The sequence below is a fragment of the Puma concolor genome, chromosome C1 (assembly GCF_028749965.1).
Source record: "Puma concolor isolate L17-30 chromosome C1, mPumCon1.1.hap2, whole genome shotgun sequence".
Taxonomy (NCBI): domain Eukaryota; kingdom Metazoa; phylum Chordata; class Mammalia; order Carnivora; family Felidae; genus Puma; species Puma concolor.
The window spans coordinates 132,422,751-132,446,842 of NC_141674.1; the positions used below are offsets into that span (position 1 = coordinate 132,422,751).

The following is a 24,092-nucleotide window of genomic DNA, read 5'->3' on the forward strand; positions in this document are numbered from 1 at the left end:
AGAACATGTACTTTGACTCACGTATGACATAATATCTGCTTGGAAAAAATTACCTCAGTTTCCAATAAATTCTTTTTTATATATGCACATCATCCCTAAATCTTTTCCCTCTTATTATTTTTATATTTCCAAATGATGGCATAACAGTAATAGTAAATATCTGTTTTGAATAATTCCAGTTTTATACTAGGTAAAATTATCTTCAGTAATATTTCTCTAATTCTGACAACTTCCTCTAAACCATGCAGAATAAGACAATAAAATTATTACATTACCCTACCCTAGCTTACTATTCTTCTATCATAGTCACATGAGAAAAGAAATGTATTTATTTTCCTTTATACCGATTAATTCAAACTTAATTCTATTTTTACACAATTTTTTTTCAAGCTGAAAACACAAGCACAAAGTTTCTTATGGAATTCATGTCTTAATCAGCTGCTCAGTAAAGGTGGCCTAGAACTTTTGTAAGTGGAATCTTGTCAGAGCACAGACAAAAAATGGGCCTGGCTGGCAGGAAATAAGCCCTTTCTACTTTGTTTACATTTATTCACATACCTAAGTCCAAGCACTGAATTAAACCCCAAGATTGATGAGGTATGCATAACATCATGGCCTGTTTCATATTCTAGGGGGGTAGAGAGTCAAGAACATGAATGATGATATAAACACAGGGTGAAAATGTCAAAGAGAAGTGCTGGGTGTCCTAGGGCAAAGGCAGGTTAAGAAGACAAAGTAGGAGGACTAGAGAGGTTAGAGACACTGAGGAGCCCATGTGTAAAGGGGCACATTTTACTTTTTCTATTTTTACTATTTTTAATGTTTATTTATTTTTGAGAGACAGAGAGAGAGAGACAGAGACAGAGATAGAAACAGAGTGTGAGTGGGGGAAGGGCAGAGAGAATCTGAAGCAGGTTCCAGGCTCTGAGCTGGAGGCACAGAACTCGATGCGGGGTTCAAACCCATGGACTGGGAGATACGACCTGAATTGAAGTCAGACACTTAACCTACTGAGCCACCCAGGTGTCCCATAAAGGGGCACATTTTAAAGACAACGAATGGGTTTCCAGGGTTGGAAGAAAGAATAGGGCAGTGAATGCATTGTAGTAATCCAGGCAAGAGGCCTGAATAAAGGCAGTGCTTGTCTTCTCACCAAGAGAAAAAGAATCAGAGGACCCTTAGCCCAAGCTCCAAATTACTTTGTCACTCTAGTTGTGAATCCTCTAAGAATCGTGAATACTTGCACACTTAAGAAATAGCTAGTTCTCATACTTAAGAAATAGCTAGTTTCTCATGATCCTTTCCTAGCGTTCTAGGCTTAGTTCTAATTGTCCTTCATACTAACAGCGACAACTGAAAACATTTTATTCTATTTTCCTGGTCGTTATTAAAATCCTTTGGTCTCTTCTGTTTGGGCTTGCCATTGGTTTAATCAACTCCAGATTAAAATTCTTATTAACACCTGTTTTCATTGGAGTAGAAACTGGCAACCCGTGAGTGACATGAGCTTTGAATGTTCTCATAATGAGCCTAAAAAGGTGCAGCAGAATGGTCAGGATATCAGGTGACAGGAAAATACAACAGAAGAAGCTACTTTTGGAGGCAGACCCACAAGGGTACAAATTATGGCTCCTATGTTCTTTAATGGAGCAGATGAGGGAGAATGGCTTAATCTCATTTTTGGCAATTGTAAAACTAGACTAATAATACTACCTTCACAGGGTTGTATGAGAATCTGGTAAAACATCAGATGTTCATATATTACATAAAATAATGTATAGCACCACATTTCTCTGTGACCTATACATTATACGTTTTCAATGATTTATTATTTCCCTTGGTGACCCTCCCCTAGGAAAATCAAATAGAAACAGAAAAGATAAATAGAAAAAGTCTTTCCCCTCTGGGCTTTTGTAAATTCTATTCCACTCACTGCTTCTCTTCATCTGGTTAGCTTCTTCTTTCTTCTGGCCTCAGCTTACATGTCACTTCCCTCTAGAAATCTTTCCTACAGGCTGAATTCTGTATTCTTTCCTGGATTCTGCTAGCCACTGTATTTCATTAACCTGACTTATAACATAAGTCATATCATTTTTGGAATCACACATTAGCTTCTAAACCCTTTGAGGGCAAGGAATATCTCTGACACAGCTCTTTTTGCAATGCCTAACAGTGACAGGCCCATGGTGAACACCAAACATATTCACTGACCAATTGACTAGTAAAACAAAATTGCTCTGCAAAGCAAATGGTAAAAATAATCCCATGATGTCATCACATGTGGTTGACAACATCTATGCTTTATAACTTTTATAAGGTACTTGATAGACTACAGTTCTAAAACCAGTTACAATAGATGAAATAGTTGGATTACTGTCTGAGTATTCCTAATTTTATAAACTTGAGCTAGTACTTAATGTCTGTATTTATTGGAACCAATGGGAATAAACCATAAAGGTATATTGCTTTCTTTTTTTTAAGTTTATTTATTTATTTTGAGAGGGAGAGAGTGAGTCCACCAGTGGGTGAGGGGCAGAGAAAGAGGGAAAGGGAGAGAGAGAATGAGAATCCTAAGCAGGCTCTACTCTGTCAGTGCAGAGCCCTACATGGGGCTCAACAAGAGTTAAGAATCAGATGCTTCACCAACTGAGCTACCCAGGGGCCCCCTACAGGTGTATTTCTAATAAACTGAACGGTAACTGAAATTATAATGGTTCTCCAAACATATTACTGATTAAAAATATCAATGAGAGGACAAACAGATTGCTATTTGATTTTAACACCCAGCTCTTAGACACAGATTTGAGCTGGCCCTCATTGGCCCTTTTGTCTTAATATTATCACTATTTAATTACTAATAACCTCATATTTAACATCTAGATTTAAATGTAAATGCAAAATGCCATGCTTATAATTTTTTTTGATTTTCCTAGAAATCCTTGCTCCAGATCTGCACAAAATGGAGCTGTATTTGTTCTTAAACAACTTACTTAAAGAATACTTAATTTTACTTTGCCATTATTTATCTCTGTCTCTCCTCCCGGAGTGCTGCTGTTAAAATTAATTTCCATTTAGACCTCAGGATTTTATATTGCCATTAGAATTGTGAAATGTTTTTACTCAGCACAACTAAGAACTGATGTTTTACCTCACACTAATGGACCTTTAATTAGGCACTGTAATGAACCATTCTGTCATTCCTTCATTTCTGGAGAGAAGATTTTGTATATATGCAAGATACAATTTTGACAGAATACCAGGTCCACTGAACCTTGCCGACTCACATATAATAGATCCTCAATTTATTATGCTTTTGTCAGCTGCTGGATTTATCATTTTAATGACACTGTCCACAGACTTATTTTGCTGCCAAAGAACAGCATCACCATACTGCAGGAATGTTTGTTGACATCTTGATCAACAACTCCTGGGGTCCGATTCTGACTACAATATTACTACTTTGGGACCTTGAGCAAGTTATTTAACCTCTGTCTAAGGATTAATTGGTTAATTTTAATAAGTGCTTTGCAGTAAAAGGTGGGAAGTGCTATGACTGCTAATAGTGATAATAAAATGATAATGCAGCCTTTTATAATGCATCAGGCTACCTCAGACTGTGATTCCATTAAGTTGCCAATTAAAATATATGCTAACGGAATTTATTCTTTTTAAGAAACCAAATTGCTATAACGATGGCCACATAGCAATTTTTTAAGTTAGATCAAAGAGAATAAAAAATGGCAATGCTTCTTAAAATTTTTTTTAATTAAAGAAAAAGATCGACATCCTATGATGATGGACCAATTGGGAACAGAGAAAAGCTGCACAGAAAAATACCAGATGGTTGTACCCTGATTAAATGTAGCTCTTGTACATTAAGTTGATTGTTATTTTATTAACTTGTCTCCAAACTACTTTCATTTATTTATCTGATTATTTATTTATTCGACAAATGCCATTGTTGGGTGTAATTTCAAAGAGGTCATCTTAGACAAATAGGAGGAATGCACACAATTAACAATAATATCAGATAAAAGTGAATAGAAACAGAGGTAAAGAAGAAGTGACTTGAAAATTCAGAAGAAAAAGGGATTCGTTCAAACTGAGGGTAGATGTGAACAACTTCAAAAAGGAAATGCCCTTTAAACTGGACGGGGACAGAAAGATAGAATTTTGCATGGAGAGATGAAGGTGAGGAAGAATCCAAGGAAAGTCCATTCCATAGGAAGAGAATACCAGGAGAAAGTCACAATGCCAGGGGAACTGACATGTGGAGAAGCATGATAAGTTCTCTTTTACTAGAGTAAAGGAGAGGCTGCAAAAATAATCTGGATAGTAATGAGGGTCTGCATTATGCAGAATAATAGTTGGCGATGTCCTGGTTCACTTGGAAATCTTTCAGGGTTGTGAGAATATTGGAACTGAAAAGAAAAAGCTCATGAGTCAGTAAGTGGAAGTTGTGCTGAAATATTCTGCTAGGTTGAGAGGAACAAGAGGGAGGGGAGAGTGATGAAGACCTTAAACAATATGTGAGTGGGGATACCTGCATATGACTGGACTGTTTTTGCCAGATAAACTCTGCTGGCCTGTGAAACATCATTTGAGAGATAAATTAGGTAAGCAATGTGAAAAGAGCATTGGCTGAGGGTAGTGGCATCTATATATGTCAAGAGGCTAGTCTACAGGAGCAGAATATACATTTAGGGGCACCTGGATGGCTCAGTCAGTTAAACATCTGACTCTTGATTTTGGCTCAGGTCATGATCTCACGGTTCATGAGTTCCAGCCCATGCTGACAGTGAGGAGCCTGCTTGGGATTCTCTATCCCTCTCTCTTTGCTTCCCCCCCTCCCCAACCTCTCAAAATAAATAAATAAACTTAAAAAAAGGGAAGAAAAGAATATACTTAGAAAAGGAAACACCAATTTGAAACCAAATTTGTCTCTTTGCTACAGCAGAAGTGCCCCCGCACACTGTAACACCAGAGAGAACATATTTAATGTTGTCTTTGCTTCTCAATTCAGTCAGTGCATATTGCTTGATTCAATGCTGTTCCATGTACTTCCTACCGTGACCAGAGACCTAGGCTACTCTCTGTGAGGGTTTGAACGGATATCAAACTGTCTGGGGCCAGAACATTGAGTAACTTTAAGGGTTGGATTGCCTGTGGGAGATTCCTGGCTCTCCCATTTACTAACTGTGCCATCTTCAGGAGGCACTTTGTGCCTCCTCAGAAGCCTCCTCTGTAAAATGAGAATAAAGACAACACATAGTTCATTAGTGGGATTAAATGGGTTATTAGAATTAATGTCAAAAAAGAAGTAACTACAAGAATGTCTGGATTTAGAAAGATCTCAGTAAATGTGATTGATATAAAAAAACATTCTTTTTATTATGAATACAACATACAGCTGTGGCTACTCTTTTGAGAATAGGTAGAGAGGGTACAGAGAGAAAACATGGAGATCAGTTAGTAATAATCCAGATAAGAAATGCCAGTAGTTTTGATGAAGGCAGTGGGGATGGAGCTAGTGAGAAGCGTTCAAATTCTGGGTATGTCTTACAGGAAAAAAAAGTGAGAAAGAAACTGAGGTGTAAACAAAGAGAGCAATCAAGAATGAATCCAAAATAGATGATGGATTAAGATGATTAAGGAGTACACTTATGGTGATGAGCCCTGGGTGATGGATGGGATTGTTGAATTACTATATTGTACACCTGAAACTAATATGACATGGTACATTAACTATACTGGAATTAAAATAAATATAAAAATCTTTAAAAGGTTAATATAGTGGATTAGATTAAATAAAAAAAAAAAATTAATCCAAGATTTTTGCACCTGAATCATGTTTCCTTTTACAGACATAGGGAAAACTGTGATAGAAGTAAGTTTGAGTAAGAAAATCAAGTTAATTTAGAGCCAGCTCAAAGTGTCCAATAGATACTTAGGTATAAAAATCTGGAATTCAGGAGATAAGTTTAGCCAGAGATATACATTTGGAATCATTTGTATCTGGACGATATTAAAAATCATACAATTAGTTGAAATTCTCTAGGTAGTAGGTCTCAATTTTGGTCACATATGTGACACATGTGGAAAACTTTAAATAATATTGCAGCCAAACAGAAACAGAATCTTTGGAGGTGATGTTTGGGAAAGTGTATTTTTAAAACTGTTTATGAAAGTGTTCCTTTGAGTCACAGGCTCAAGGAATGAGTGTTTTTGAGAAAAAAAGGAGGCATAAGTACAGTCATCAGCTGCTCCAATGTTTAAAGGTCAGAGAGATGAGGAGGAACCAGCCAAAGACGGTGAAAAGAAGCAGCCAGTAAAATGGGAGTGGAAACAAGAGCGTGGCAAATGTAAAGAAATGGCCATTTTTTAACTAGGGAGTGATTAACTGCTGAATGTGGGGTAAGATAAGAATTGATAATTGGCCATTGGATATGAGAACATGGATGACAATAAAATAAATTAATTAACTTGTCTGATGAAAGATATTTCAGCAAAATAGTGAAGATAAAAACCTGACAGAGGTGAGATCAAAAGAAAAATAGGGAACTGTAGCATATAACAACTCGTTAGAATAAAGCTTCTATTTTGGATAGTAATGAGGGTAAAAAAAAATAAGCAGGGAAATAAAGTTGTGGGTAGAATGAGATGTGGGCACAAGGCAAGGTTGTTCAAGGAAGAGCTAGGGAGAGAGGAACATACTGATAAAAAGGGGACAGTTGTAAGAGATGTGTCTATGAGTAGCTAAAAGGGATTTAATGTATGAGTGGATAGCATAGCATTAGACGTAGCATGGGGTTCCTGCTCATAAGACAGAGTACATGGATATAAGATAAAGTAGTTTGATGGATGTGATGGTGTGAGCTTGTGGTAGTTCTCTCTAGATAGATTCTATTTTGATCAATGAAATAGAAAGCAAATTCCTGGAGTGCCTGGGTGGCTCTTTCAGTCTGACTCTTGATTTCAGCTCAGGTCATGATCTCACAGTCAGAGATCCAGTCCTGCATCAGTCTGGGCATGGAGTCTGCTTAAGATTCTCTCTCCCTCTCCCTCAGGCATAAGCACATTCTCTTTCTCTCTGAAAAAATAAATACTTTTTTAAAAAAGATATTAAGTTCCTGAACTGAGGATAAACTTGGGGAGCAGGTATTGGAAGTTTGAGGAGAAAGATGAAGATTTGACATAGACATCTAGGAGAGTTGATACATTAGCAAAATACTAGAAGCCATAGTAAGTGCCCATTTGAAATTAGTGATAAAATCTCAGGTGAGACCAGTCTGTATGATTACATGTTCTTCTTCCGTTGCATCCAGCAGTGGGACACCAGTTCAGAACAGACGGAGAACTGGATTTAACCATGGTTACAATTTTCTAGGAAAGTGTAATAGAAGGGGAAGAAGGAAAAAGGAAATTGAGGGTATATACAAGGGGACGATTACAGTGATGGTTTATGGAGCCTAAGGTAGGGAAGGAAGAAACAGAATCTTTAAAATGAGAAGGATGAGAAACAATGTAAATAATTGTTGAGAGTTGGGGTGATGGAGGGAGTGACCCTGAAAAATAGGGGGTTGTTGAAATTGAGAGGAGGGAGGGAAAATAGAGATAAGAAAGTTACTTAATGTAAACACGAAAGCATGCTATCAGACTGTGTTGTGGGAGTCACTCTCACTTACAGTACTGACATCTGTCTCCGGTGTGCTCAGGCTGGCAGTGGCAGGAGGGCTGGTTGCCGGCAGTGACACTGCAGGCTCCTCCATTTTGACAGAAATCCTCACAGACGGTCTTCCCACAGTTTGGTCCAGTGAACCCCAGTGCACAGCTGCAGGTGGGTCTTCCTGTTGGAAAAGAAAACATAACAAAAAGGAAATTATTTGACTGAAATTGTTTTCATGGAATTCTCACTAGGTAAGAAACAGGAAGCCAGGATTCCGTTCAAGGTTTGTCCACTAATTCATCTGTGAATTTAGGCAATAACATGACCTCTGTGGGTGTCAATGTTCCCATGTTTCAACAGAGCCCAGCATAGAAGATAAGTCAGGTTCACCTCAGGTAAAACAACCAGAGTGCATTTTATGATTAATTACACATTTATACAGGTGTAGTATGTTCTGAAGTACTTGTGTTATTCTTTATACTTTTCTCATCATGTCCATTTTGCTTTTTAAATTATTTTTGATACAGTTTGTATTAGCTATTAGAATATAAAATGGAAACAATCCTATTTCTCAGTATTCAATCATCATGTACTACCACTGGTAAGGCATGAGCTTAGATTTATAAATAAATATTTTTAAAAGTTTAAAGTGGGCATGCCTTCTATAATATTTATGTAATTAGTAATTTTAGTTGATGTCAATATACATACTGTATTTAGTATGTAAGCACTTATTAAGTCCTATTTTATTTCATTTTGATACTTTTATTCATGGGAAAGTACTGTTACTTGCAGTCTGGAAAGATGATTTAAAGCCTAATGTTAACAGCACACAGGAGCAAATCTAATGGACCATCTATGGATATTTTTATTTGCTCTGTAAGAACGAACTTCAGAAGAAAAGGTGAACGATCCTTTAAGGTGTTTGGAACATAACACAGTTAACTGTTATATCAGGAATGAGTCTCTCTAACTGCTTTCATCAAGGACGAAGTGGAAAATGGAGGACAGAAATAGCTCTGTAGGAGAGATTAAGGAAAACAAAATGAAATAATGGCTCTCATTTGTAATGGGCAAAGAATGAAGTTGAGAGGTTGTGCAAATGTAAAGAAATAACATGAAAGGGAATAAAAAAGAAATTCAGGTATAGATCTGAATTAACTAGGACTCAGAAATGTCAGTTGACTAGTATTAGAGACTATCCAACCATCTCCTCTCTCACCTTTGCAGACATGAGGCATAATTAGAATGGTCATAAAAATGTATGAGATAAGGCTTAAGACTTGAACTGTGAAAATGATATAAGTTTTCTCTATTGCCATAGATTCTACATTCTACGTTTTTTTTGAAAAGCATTCGTAAGTGAATAAAATGTCTCTAAAATAAAATGTGCCCTCCTTTCCAAGAGAATAAATAAATCAAGCTTCCACAATTTATTTATTTTGCTTTGAAAGTGCTCCATATACTTAAACATGCTTGAAGCTACTGCTTCTCAATGAAGAAAGTTATATACATTTTTATGGTGAGTAGCATTGCTTTAAAAGTTACTTATAAATGTGATTAGTTTGGTGGCAGATAAATGCCTATTAATAGGTTGAGAAACAAGGTAAATTGTATGTACATTGAAAGCTGAGTAACATCATGTTTACCATTCCCAGAAAATGGCTTTAAAACTTTTGGGTAAATATTTTTCTTATAATGGTAGTGAATTTTCTAGTTGATACTTACATATAGACAAAATTTCTTCATGGGAACAATAATGGATAAAAAATAGACACAACAAGAGAATGAATAGTGCTTGAAGATGAAGACGACAGAGAATTGTTGGAACAGTTACTAAGGAAAATGAAAGCCCTGAACAAAAGAAGTAATTTCTCTTCATCAGTATGAACCAGTGAATGCCTTACAGAGAAACAGAACATATAAACAGGAACACAAATTAACATGAACTAAAGGTGAAACAAACAGCACAGAAAATATAGGAGCAATCAAAACGCATAGAACAATCAGAAAAAAGGGTCCCATGATGGTAGGACTTAAACACTGTAGATTTATGTTTTTCTACATTATTTTTTAGTTTTTTTTTTAATTAAGAGTGAAGAACATTAAAATAATAGGAGTTTAAAGGAAACAAATGCAACCCACTATGGCACTTGAAAACTTCTCTGTCCCAGTCACTGAGAGAATGACATCATGCTTTCATGTCAACTAGGGCAGTGGCCAGGTTCCCTAAACCCTCTTCCCTGGCATATGCCTCAAATCATTTAGATTCTGGCTGAATTATTTTGAAAAGGCTCTTCTTTTCCTTTAAAAAGAAGATTTCTCTTTGACAAGAGAAATCTTCATATTCAGGGGAACACCAACAACTTGAAACTGTGTTGATAACAGCAGATCTTTTGATTGCTGATGGGAAACGAACTTTCTGTCACAGAATTTTATAATGGGCTCCATCTAATATACTCATGAATCTCTCTGTGTGCATCCAAACAAGTTGCATTGGATTCATTTATAGAGATTTTTTAGGTAGCTCAACTTGATTTTGGCATTTGAAAAGGCAACAGTGCCGTTACAATGACTAAGGTATAGATTTACAGCAGTGATGCATCCAGGGAGCTTGGGAGTTGACAGTCTACAAGGGTAGTGTAATCAGACAAAGCATCAATTAACCTGAGGAAGGAAGGGGAGGTTCAGTTTGTTGGCTCTAATCTGTCTGGTTTCTATAGCATTCAGGGCTTAAAAGTGTGGGTTGTCAGACTGCCTGGATATACACTATCTGTGCCAATTACTGGTTGTGGGACCATGGGCGTCACTTCTCACTTCCCCTATGCAAAAATGGGGATAATAATAGTACCTTTCTCATAGGGTTGTTGTGTAGAATCAGAGAAAATAAATGAGATTATACATGCAAAGCATTTCTAAAGGTTCTAGGCACATAGAAAGTACTCAGTGACACTTTAGTTCTAATTGTTTATTACTGTTGTTGTTGTTTCTACTGAATGAGATTCACCATATAGAAGTATGACTTTGGAACGGTGTCCTAAAAAAAACACTGTAACATTCTAAGAAAATCTTTTGGAAAACTGTCTTAAATTACACATTTTATCTCCATTATCTATTTAAGACAAAGTTAAATTTGAATTTGTATGGCAGCGATGGGATAAAGCAGAAATTCTCCATTAACCTCACTCTCAGACTCCAACATTTTCAAACTTTCTCTCTTTACTTTCTCAACATGCTTCATTATTTCAGAAGAGAAGCCAGACCTTTCAATATGTATGTATTGCTCACATAAATGAATTCTGATTCCCTAGCAGAAAGAAAGGTTTAGGACATGAGATGTTAATGTGTGGTGTTGTCTTTACTGTATATTTATGTCCTCTTGCAAAGCTTATCTCTGATCTCGTAATCACTGAATCCACTGATTTCTTTTTAATCATCCTTCTCAAATGTTCTCCATAATCTTACACATTTTTTTTTTGAAATTTATTTTTTTTATTTTTCATTACACATCTACTCTTAAAATTTCTATCTCTGCTTGGTTTCTAAAATACTGCTATTGTTGATTTCCCTTTTTCTGTAACTGTCCTTTTCAATTGCCTTTATGTTTTCTCATTCTGGGTCTTAAAATATGTTCTTCCAAACTTCTTTTTGGTGATACAATACAATTTCATGGCTTGAATATTTGTCTCTCTATCTGAATGCTTCAGGCTCATTTTTCTGACTCTAGGCTCATTGTCCTTTCTAAATGACAGACCTTCATTCTCAGTCTTTGTCGTATGTCTCAAGCATGTCTCTGGATGCTCAGTAGGACCCACAGGGGAGAAAATTCTTCTCACAAACATTGTTCTGGTAGCATAGGTTCTGTAGATTTCTGTAGACTAGGTTCTCTCAGTGCTAGGTCTGCTCTATACTCAAGTTCAACATGACATGATGTGTTAGCAAAGTGCCTTACTAGCTGTACACAATAAATGGAGCCTAGTTTATTTGCTCCATTAATTTATTATTAATTTATCTGCTATTCATAAATAAATGGGAACTGGTTGCATATGTTCTCTAAAATGTTCCAGCAAATTTTCATGCAACAAGGTAAATAAATAATAAACTGTTCAAATTTAACTGGATAACCAATAGTAACTAATGTTAAATACAGTGAAAATATAACTAAAGGCATTAAATACCTACAATCAATAATAAATATTATTAAGGAATACTCATTGACACAACTGAAGATTGGGTTGCTCACAAGAAAAATGGAAATGTCTTAGAATTTAACAGAGTTCTTTAAACTTCACTGGCCTTGCAAGACCCTTCCATACCAAAACTAGTCTCAGTAAAGATGATTGATTCAGAAATAGTTCATAAGAATAATTAACAGAAACTAAATAAATTTGGTACAAAGTTAAATTATTTGTTAGTTTGTTTTTTGGTATTAGGCAGACCTGGAAATCAAATCCTATTAGATATTTATTAATTGTGTGTTTTTGGAAAACTTAGCTTTCCTCACTAGATCTCATTTTGCATCTCATTCTGTAAACTGGTGATAGTAATGCCTACTATGTGCTGGTAAACCACATGGCACAATGTCTGCCATACAGCAAGTATTCAATTAGTAGCGGTGGTATCATTATTACTACCATTAGTATTAATATTATTGTTAACATATATTAATTATTCATATATTATTATTCATATTATTATATTATTATTACTACTCTTAGTAGTAGTGGTGGTATTGGTATTAATATTACTATTATTGTTAAATAAATTATCAACAAAGGTTATTATTTAAATTCAACTGAGTACATATTCCTTTATTAAAAAACTACATATGGAATCCCCATACACATTATTTTCCATATGTATTCTTTTGAAAATAACATGCCCGTTACCCAACCTATATATCAGTTCAAAATAATGTTTTAAAGTATTTAACAAAAACTGAATCTTTTCTATTATATAGGCAACCACATGGATATCACAATGATTTATCATTATTCCTTGTTAAATGAGCATTAACTTTATAGGATTTGGGTATAGTTTACCTCTAGATAAATGGGCCTATTTGACTATACGTTACTTTTAGTATAAGTCATAGCCAGCCTCTTTCTCTGATATGGGCAGACAATATTGCTTATTGTCATTGATAATAGGTAATGTCTTTGAGCACTGACTCTGGAATAATCTAGTTTCTTGGATTCTAGTTTTCTTAACCACTCTAGCTCACATCTGAAAAATGCCACAATGTAGACATTACAGAGTGATAAGCATTAAATAAGGTAATACATCTAGGAAATTTGCCAGAGTTCTTGGCATTTATGAAGCATTCAAAATGTAGTAGTCATTAGAATAAAGTTAACATTATGTCTGCAAATTTTCTAAAATATTACAATTACTGAATATATATTCCATATAGAAATCGCTATTTGATTGCTAATAATTTGAGTAAAATTTGCTGTGTAGCTTTGAGTCAAATAATATATGAATAAATATCAATAAAGATGCTCAAAAGCATATATTTGTATCTGAATATCATAAAGGTGATCTGTTGGGGCCACCTGGGTTGCTCAGTCGGTTAAGCTCCTGACTTCAGCTCAGGTCATGATCTCGTGGTTCATGAGTTCGAGTCCTGCATCGGGCTCTGGGCTGACCGCTCAGAGCCTGCAGCCTACTTTGGATTCTGTGTCTCCCTCTCTCTTTGCCCATTGCCCCGCTCACAGTCTGTCTCTCTCTGTTTCTCAAAAATGAATAAACATTAAAAAAAAAAAAAGGTGATCTGTTGGCATTTTTCAGTAACTTGATGTAATACTGGTGTCTGTCTTTAAAAGCTAGATTTATTTAATAAACAGTTTTTAAGCTGATTATAAAGATGCTACTCATCAGTGCAATTTAATCAATATTGTATGACTTTAAGCAGGCAAAATTACTTCTCTGCTCGATATTGGACAAATAAATCATTACCCTTTTTTTTCATATACACATAATGCTTGAAAATGTGTGGTTGATTACCGTGAAGAAATGCTAGCAAAAGTAATTACATGTGAGCTTCCTATGAGACAGTGACAGCGTTTATTATTTCTGAGAGGTAGATACCTGCTAGTGAGCATCATTAGTCAGTTCTCTTTCTAAGCAATTTATTTGAATTCATACTCATTTGTCAGTGTGAACCTTGCCTCTTATACTGTTTGATTTGGTACCGGTTGAGTAAGTCTGGTGCTTGTAAATTTTTATCCCTGGTTGTAATGTTTTCTACCTACTGGTCTTCTATGTATACAGTCACTGTTTAGTTCAAATAGTCTGATAAACACATTGAGTCTAAGTAATAGCATTTAATTGACATTTAAACTGCAGAACGTGTTTACAAATGTTTACATTTAATATTCTATGAAAATACTCTCTAAAAGTTACATACTCTTGGGGTACCTGGGTGGCTCAATCAGTTAAGCATCTGACTCTTGATTTCAGCTTAGGTCATGATCTCACACTTGTGAGACTGAGCCCTGAGTCAGGCTCTGTGCTGAGTGTGGAGCCTGCTTGGGATCCTCTCTCCCCCTCTCTCCTTGCCTCTCCCCTACTCATTTTCTCTCTCTCTCTCTCCCTGTCTCTCAAAATAAATAAATAAACATTAAAAAAAAAGTTACATGCTCTTTACTCACAACATCTTTAGTATTTGAACAAAACCCACATTCTTGTTCTTTTATATATGATAAAAATAGTAAGTTGAGAAATAAGTCACTACAGCATTATTTAGTTGGATACTAGATTGCTATCAGAAAGTTCTTCTCCTGACCTCTTACCCCCAAGACTACTCTGCTTTGTGAAATCTGTCTTCACTTCTGATTTAGATTCAATAAAAGTTTTGAATGCTTTAAAAAATTGCTACTCTTTTTGATAAAGAGATTTGACATTCTACTTTTCCACTTTATTTAATGTTTTCCTGCACTGAAAGTGAGTGCCCATTTATACATAATTTTAGTAAGTTGACTATAGCTGTCGAGTTGTCTTAAGCATCATAAAGATTACAGAGAACTATTCACCAAACCTGAGAAAGAAAAGGAAAAACTGTGGACTTTACCTAGCGCCCTCCCAGTACTACTTAATATATTCTGACATGTTTCAAATTATAGGTCACAATCTATTTATACCTCTGGAAAGTTGTTTTCAGCCAGCTTTGTGAAAATGAAACTGAAATATTTTTGTCCTTTCTGTGAATAGAAGGAAGCCAACTCAAACCATCCGAGATTAGCTTAGAAAGTCATAAGACTGAATAGCTTAGTACTGCTCCCACCATGTGGTCCAAATGAACCAGTAACTGTGCTTCATAAAGTCAGCAGCAGAATTAGAGAGAATCTTACTTTCAGTCTCTCACAGGTTTTTTGAGAAGGTGCAAGGACTGAGAACAGCACCCGCCACTCATAAGCAGTCTAATTAATATATATTAATTACCGTGATTGGCAATAATCATAATTATTACTTTATTACTTTCTAACAGCAATGCATGTTACTTGGGGAACTTAGAAAATAGATACATACAGAGAAGGATCTATTTCCTTATATAGACACTTTATGTATGCATTTTTTCCATTTTGGACTCATGTAGCCACTTCTTGTCCTTTTTAACTTCAAAATGCAATGTGAATTACTGGATCTTATGATGTTTCTATTTTTAATTTTTGAGGAACCTCAAAATACCATTTTCCATAGTGGTTACACTAATTTTCATTCCGACCAACAGTGCATGAGGGTTCCCTTTTCTCCATATCCTTGCTAACATTTGTTATTTCTTGTTTTTTTTTTTTGGTACTAGCTATTCTGACTGGTGTGAGGTGGTATCTCATTGTGGTTTTGATTTGCATTTACCTGATGATTAGTGATGCAGCATTATTTATACTAGCCAATATATGGAAGTAATCTAAGTGTCTGTGGATAGATAAATAAAAATAGGATATATATGTACAATGGAAGATTATTCAGCCATGAAAAAGAATGAGATCTTGGCACTGTGATGACATGGATGGACCCAAAGGGTACAATGCTAAGTGAAATAATTCAGATAGAGAAAGAAAAATTCCATATGATCCCACTTATATATGGAATCTAAAAACCCAAACAAACATATATGAAGAGTTGACCCATAGAACAAACTGGTGGTTGCCACAGGGGAGGGGTTAGGGAATGGGCAAAATGGGTGAAGGGGAGTGGGAGGTACGGGCTACCAGTTATGGAATGAATAAGTCATGAGGATGAAAGGTACCAGCACTGGGAATATGGTCAATGATACCTTAATAGCACTGTATGGCAACAGATGGTAGCTACACTTGTGACGAGCTTAGCATAACATATAGAGTTGCCAAATCACTCAATTGTATGCATGAAATTAATGTAATACTGTGTGCCAACCATACTTCAATAAATATACAATACAGTACAATATGAATATTTTCCTATATTATTATATATTCCACAATTCTGGTTTTATTTATCATATAACATTCATCTTTTAGGTATGTTTTACATAGTATTTGAACTATGTAATAAATTAGAGGTTTCTACCTCTAATTTTACATTATAAATAACAGTATATTGAACATCTTCACTTCTAAATATTTTGTTTTTTATCATTATATAATCCTTGGGATATGTTTATAAAACTGACATTAGTTAATTAAAGAACACAGAAAAAATTTAAAACTCTTGATGAGTGTTTTCAAATTACCCGCGTCAAGATTTTTACCCTGAACATTTTCTTCTTATAGTGATTTGAAGATGCTGGTTTCATGTGTGTGCGACTGGGATCCTGTGCTCTGTCCTCTCCAAACTCCTCCTCCCTCTTTTTCCTCTTATCTTCCTTTTTTCTATGTTTGCGTGTATGTGTGAGACTTGTCTTCTGTCATTTGCTCAGTATGCTTTCTGTTTTTTTTTTCCTACTTGATTTGTCATAGCTATGTCTTTCTATGTCACTTATTTGTTAACATTATATGCACTATTTTATGTTTTTGATTTTACATTTTCAACTTAATATTCTCTTGGATTCTTAAAAAAGCAAGTAGGACCAAATATCCAGGTCTCAGCATTCCCTAAATATAAACAATATTTATGTTGAGGAAGCTAGGACATCAAGCTTAATTTAAATGAAAAGTTGCTCTCATATAAGTAAAAGTGAAAGAAAAACAAAGATGGGCAGTTAAAGGTGGGCATGCGTACCCTTTATCATGATGTTAATTAGGTGGTTGTGTACTCCATGTCCTAGGTACAGATGTGACTTGAGACACATCAGTGTTCATGTTTTGTCACTACTCCCATGATGTTTTCAGGGTATCCAAAAGTTCCTAGCTTAACTGGGAGAGAGAACACTTGGAGAGAACACTTTTAGGGCAGCCAATATTTGATGGCAGTGCCATCATCTATGCCACCTTCATATTGGGGGCAGTGTCCTGAACAGAAAGAGCCTGAATGAATGAGAAAGGAAAGTCTCACCATCTACTTGCTTACAATTATAAAGTCCCTGCCTGTTGCAGGGAGACATAGTGAGAAGAATCTCCCCCCGCCCCACCCCCCACCGCCTTTCCTTACTCCTCTTTACTCCTGTTTCAGTTGTGGGGACAAAATCGTTCATTGCCCAAGTCCACAGATGTGGTAACAGAGAAGGCTCAAGCAGAGTTTTTGCTTCTTCTTTTCATATTCATTTAAGATATTCATTACAAATATTATCTACTATAGAAAATTGTATTGTCACTCCTTTGCCTAGCCAGTCCTGCTTTTATGTATTTTCAAACTTCCCAAATTAAAAACTGCTTTCCCTTCTGCATAACTCCAAACTGTATGAGTGGGAATATTTGGCTATATTGCCCCAAATTTACAAACTCTCTTGCTCTATTACTCTAAATCAGCTGTGTAGAAAACCTCGATTCATTTTGATATGAACACTGAAATTTTAAATAATAGACTTATAAGAGTAAGGAAAATACCAAACAGCATCAACATACCTTAGATTATAAATATTTATAAAAGTGAAGATTAATTGTAAATATATAAATATACTTAATCACATAAATACCCTCATATATCCATGATGAGAAACATTCTTAAATTATTCTTTATTTTCTATAATAGAATGATTGAAAAATTCAATTCTTTACTCTCATTTTCATTATTTTGCTCAAGGCAAACTTTATCTTAATTTCCTCCTATGAGGTCATAGAAATGAACTACATGAACCCTTGCTGATATAATCAATGTCAAACAATTTCATTTTATAGTACTTTTCTATATGAATATAGTTCATATATTTTATTTTTAGCTTTCTCTCTTTCAAAAAAAAACAACTTAAGGAATGAGGAAAAACTCATTCCTAGATGCAAAATTTTAATTATGCCTCTCAGATGTGTGCTTTTAATTAACTGGTGACATTTCCTTTGTTCAATTATTATAGTTCTATACAACTGTCATAAACTTATAAATTTTAATTAAAGCTGCCCCAAACCCTAGTCATATAGTGTCCACATAGGAATTTGCCAAAAGGCTTAACTGTAAGTAAACCAACAATGAATAAATCCATGAATTGCCCACTGGGATTTATTTAACAAATTAACATTTGTGTGGAGATAATGAGGTTCTACAGTCTATAATAGTAAACAATGTTTTTATAAACCCATATTTTTAAAAGTAAAAAATGCTTTGTAGATGACTTATTTGGATATGATATTATTATAAATAATTAGATGCTATAAGACAATAAACTTCATGGCCGTATCTCAAGCTGAATTCATATAAGGACTCATTTATATAACTAATTTGAAAAATAATTTTTTTGAACATGTTATCTATGTAAATCAAGATCTAATACTCTATCTGGGCGCAAAGATAAAATACATGTACTAAGAATACAGCAAGATCTGGACAAATGATTTGAATCAAACACTAAAAGTTGTGCTGTATCTCCATGTAGTTCGGGATCCATTAACAGGACAGCAAAATCAATAGAGATTTGTCCTTGTGGATCCATTGCTGGTTGAGTAGATATTCATAGTCTGGAGTACCAAACTCTTCTTGGCTTAAATATTTCTAAAGATAAATATAAGAAAATCATCTGGTTGTAACCCAGTAATTTTTATTATCTTAATGAGAAAATTAACAAATTATAAAATCTTTATACAACTCATTTGTAAAAGAAAAGCTTCTTCCCTAAAGAAAATGGTATCTGTGTTACAAAAATACAATTACAGTGTCCTAATATCCTTTTACTTCACATTAATTCAATTTTGATTTGCATATTCAATGATGGTCCCAGTACTACAGTGTCTCCCACAACAATGGAATATACTCTACCATAAGGAGTAGCTTCTCCTAGGCAGAGTGAAAATATGTAGTAAGATCTGGTGCCTTTTTATTTCAATCAACTTGCTGAATTTTTTTTCAGAATTCTATTAAGTAGTTAGAATACCTTAATTATCAATTAGTCATAAGTTAAAAATATTTGTAGACATAAAGGCAAATTTAAAGAAATAGTAATGCTTTTACTATTAGAATGCAAATCAGAAACAGTTTGGTTCCTCTGAACTCCACTGAAAATGCTTCTTCATGTGGCTCTTTTCAGTTAGCATTATGCTAAATGCTTCAAAAAATAAAATACGCAATAGAAGCAGTGAGAATTCCCAGTAAGACAGAAATTAACTGTGTAGGGGATGTGAAGATCATATGGATTAATTTTCCATTTGACTAAATTTGCATTTATTGTAGTAGAATTAAATGTGCATAAATTGCACTCTAATAGTTGCATACTGTCTTTTAGACTGATTTTTGGAATTTACAAATTATATTTTTATTATGCATTGGGGTTAATTTTTTCCCATGGGAACATGTTTTAAATATAATAGAACTAAGTAGAAAAATATGTTTTAATGTTCACTTATGCACTGTAGAAAATCCTTTTTGCAAACACAGCTATTGCATAGTTTAATAAGAATTTCAAGTATATCTTAACATGTAGTAACCTGATATTTTTCAAAGCATATTATACACTGTATTACAATACCAACAAAGTAGTTATAACTTGAGATAGGAATTATGATGCTATCAGGTGTAATGATATAGTATATTGATATTTAATTTTTTAATTTAACCTAATTTAACTTAATTTAATTTTTTAAATTTATTTATTTTGGGAGAGAGAGCTTGTGAGTGGACTAGGGGCAGAGAGAGAGAGAGAGGAAAGAGAGAATCCCAAGCAGGCCCCACACTGTCAGCACAGGGCCCGATGCAGGGCTCAAACCCATGAACCATGAAATTATGGTCTGAGCCAAAACCAGGAGTCAGACGCTTAACTGACTGAGCCAACCAGGTCCCCCTAATTTAATTTTCAAAAGCAAATGATGTTTAGCATTAGGCAAACTGTTCAATTAAAAAAGAACATGTAAAAGAATGAAACTGGACCATTTTCTTATATAATACACAAAAGTAAATTCAAAATGGATTAAAGATCTAAAAGTGAGACATGAAACCATAAAAATCCCAGAGAAGAACACAAGCAGTACTCTATTTGTCATCAGCCACAGAAATTTCTTTCTAGATATGTGTCCTGAGGGCAGGGAAACAAAAGCAAAGATAAACTGTTGAGATTTCATCAAAATAGAAAAGCTTCTGCATATGAAGGAAACAATCAACAAAACTAAAAGGAAACCTACAGAATAGAAGAAGATATTTGCAAATGACATATCTGAGAAAGGTTAGTATCCAAAACCTATAAAGAACTTATTGAAACTCAACATCCAGGAGTGCCTGGGTGGCTCAGTCAGTTAAGTATCTGACTCTAGATTTTGACTCAGGTCATGATCTCAGTTTGTGAGTTCAAGCCCCATGTCGGGCTCTGCATTGAAAATGTGAAGCCTGCTGGGGATTCTTTCTCTCCCTCTCTCTGTCCCTCTACTGCTTGCTCTCACTCTCTCTCACAATAAATAAACATTAAGAAAAAAAAAAAAACTTCCATATCCAAAAAATGAATAATCCAACTAAAAAATGGGCAGAACACATTCTTCCAAATAAGACATCAAGATGGACAACAGACACATGAAAACATGCTCAACATCACTGATCATCAGGAAAATACAAATCAAAATTACAATGAGATATTACCTTACACCTGTCAGAATGGCTAAAATCAATAACACAAAATACAAAGGTGTTGGTGAGGATATGGAGAAAGGGTAACACTCTTGCACTGTTGGTGAGAATGTAAACTGGTGCAGCCACTCTGGAAAACAGTTTCTCAAAAAGTTGAATATAGAACTACCCTACAATACAGCAATTGCACTACTGGATATTTCCCCAAAGAATAGAAAATTACTAATTCAAAGGGATACATGCACCCCAATGTATTATCTACAATATTATCTACAGTATTATCTACAATAGGCAGTATTATCTACACTAGGCAAATTATGAAAACAGCCCAAATGCCCATCGACTGATGAATGGATAAAGATGTAATATACACACACAATGAAATATTACTCAGCCACAAAAATAATGAAATTTTGCCATTTGCAACAACATGGATGGAGGTAGACAGTACTATGCTAAGTGAAAGAAGTCAGTCCAAGAAAGATAAATACCGTATGAGTTCACTCATATGTAGAATTTAAGAAACAAAACAAAGGAGCAAAGGGGGGGAAAAAGAGGGAGAGGTAAATCAAGAAAAAGCTATTATCTATAAAGGACAAACTGATGGTTACCAGAGGGGAGGTGAATGGGAGGTGGAATAGGCAATGGGGATTAAGGAGGGCACTTGTTGAGATGAGCACCATGTGTTATATGGAAGTGTTGAATCACTATATTGTACACCTGAATGCTAACTAACTGGAATTTAAATAAATTAAAAAAAAATCTCTACCTTGAAATATCAAAATTAAATAAAATTAAAGTAAAGAAGAACAGATTTTGGAGACAAACATATAAGGCTTATAAAACTGGTGTTACTTAATCATTCTAAGCCAGCATCAGAATATCTATGAACACTGAGCCCTGATACATGGCAGGCACTCAACACGTGATAATGATCAGTACCATTGCTAATTTTGTGACTAGAACTTCACTACTGAATTTAGAACAAATGCTACTGATTATGGTGAATTAACAATTATATTTAACTTGTGTTTATGTATTCTTTATTAAGACATCAGGAATTATATCTGTAACATTAAGTATTTTCTTTATGTTTTTCACATATAAGGAAAAATGCAAATTATTTTAATATACAGTGACATTCACATATTTACCCAGTGTTGATGGCATACAAGTTCCTCCATTTTGACAGTAGTTGCTACAGTGATTGAATTCACATCTGTCTCCTGAATAACTAGGCCAACAGTGACACCTCAAATCACCCTTCTCATTTAAAAGGCATCTTCCTCCATTTTCACAAGTCAGTTTGCATGAATCATCTGGTTATAAGAAGAAATGTACAAATTAGCATGCTATTCAATGGATGGCAGAGTAAGGACAATTTAAATAAATAAAAATTAAATATTAGGATCTACTTTTTTAAATAAAATTCTCCAAATAAATACCTCTACTATAAAAGTAGAAGAAACAAAATAGTATAAACACTACCTGAAAACAGAGACATAGATGTTAACCACTGTTGAAGGTTGAATTCAAATATTGAATTAACTGCTATCCTTCAGGCGTAAAGAATTATCAATCGTTTCTTATATCTATTAAAACTTTAACAAAACAAACTGAAACTTCCTAAAAATATAATATTTTATAAGCAATGCATTTTCTTTGTTATATAAGCAAACATGGCCTATTTTTAGGACTATTTGATATTTAAACAAACTAAAATATGTAGGATAAATTTAGAGTATATATACATATGTGTATATATATATACATATACACATATGTATATGTATATATATATACACATATGTATATATATACACATATATGTATATATATATATATATATATATACACACACACACACATATAATTTGTGGTCTAGAAAAACATTTAAATGAAAGTATATTCTTTGATATACATCCTTATTAACTATGTATAAACAACTTAAAACTAAAAGTCACTTAGATTTGGTAAAAGAGGTTGATAAAACAGTGTCAGAAACATTTCCATATGTAAAATTTCCATATGGAAAATGATTAGGCACCATCTGTCTACTTAATACATTTTGGTTGAGGATAAGAAAGGATAGTCATTCCCTTGGGTTGCAAAGTTATTTTTAAAAATATGATGAGTCTGATTTATGATAAGAATTGGTTTGAAATAATTTTTCAGGTTATTTTTCTATGTGTGCTAACATGGCCTTGCTCCATTAGAAATACTGCTTTACTTACGGCAGGCCATAATGCCCAATGGAACACAAATGATTGAGAATACTGTAAGAAGCATTCGGCTCTAGAATATGTCTTCTACTAGAGTCATGCCTCTTTTATATAGTGAAGTAAGGTCAAATCAAAATACCCTGTATTCCTTATTCAAGATACAGTGGCCCATACATAGTAGAAGCTTTAATGTATCACTGCAATAATCATACAAGCACCGTGAAGAACCTCAGTGACTTCAAATTAAAAAAAAAGAAGATTCAAATATCATATCCATTGTCATCAATAGAGACTATTTATCAGCTGTACTAGACAATTCTGAGACTTGCCTCATTGTAAAGCAAAGAGTTGAATATAGAGGTTGAGTTCTCAAGAAAGATCTAGAATGGAATTATAGGCTTTCTTAGTTTAAAATTCACCCAAACATTTCTAATTCATTCAGCATAAAAGATCCTAATTGGAGCTGTGAATGTAAACAGTGAAGATAAATATTTAAGGCATTATGATCACAGTTAAGATTATTATGTGGGGAGTTCATTTTCACCTGTAAATGTTCTAAGTGAACTACATAGATATTCAAAATCTAGGGGTGCCTGGGTGGCTCAGTCTGTTAAGCATCCGATTTCAGCTCAGGTCATGATCTCACAGTTCATGAGTTCAAGCCCCACTTTGGGCTCTGTGTTGACAGCTCAGAGGCTGCAGACTACTTCGGATTCTGTGTCTCCCTCTCTCTCTCTTCCCCTTCCCTGCTTATACTCTGTCTCTCTCTCTCAAAAATAAATAAACATTAAAAAATTAAAAAAAAAAAAGCCAAAATCTCTACATGTTAGGACAAGTGCATTTCTACAACGGGCCTCGTAGGCAACAGAAATTTTAAAATATAACACTGTTTGATGAAATAGAAGTGGAGTTTCAAAACTTAACTGTAATAGTTTTATAATGAAAAAGAAGGCTGCTTTTGCCAATAACTAAATCACCCCTAGAAGCCAAGCTCCAGCAATTATAATCAACTATAGGAAAGAGCAGGTGAATACTTTTCCAAGAATGAGTAGCATTTGAATTTCAAATTTCTTACATGAAGATTAAAA

The 24,092-nt window shown here is 34.5% G+C and overlaps 1 protein-coding gene across 3 annotated transcripts in view; it reads right to left on the reverse strand.

Moving 5' to 3' along the window:
- LRP1B (LDL receptor related protein 1B) overlaps positions 1–24,092 on the reverse strand; it is a 1,907,075-nt gene that overhangs the window by 64,038 nt on the left and 1,818,945 nt on the right. For all 3 annotated transcript variants that reach the window (XM_086718488.1, XM_025932005.2, XM_086718489.1), the window contains exons 83-84: positions 21,937–22,101; positions 7,686–7,847 (exon numbers count right to left, since the gene is read on the reverse strand). In XM_086718488.1, the coding sequence (XP_086574614.1) occupies positions 7,686–7,847; positions 21,937–22,101 (327 nt within the window). The remainder of the gene's footprint in view (positions 1–7,685; positions 7,848–21,936; positions 22,102–24,092) is intronic.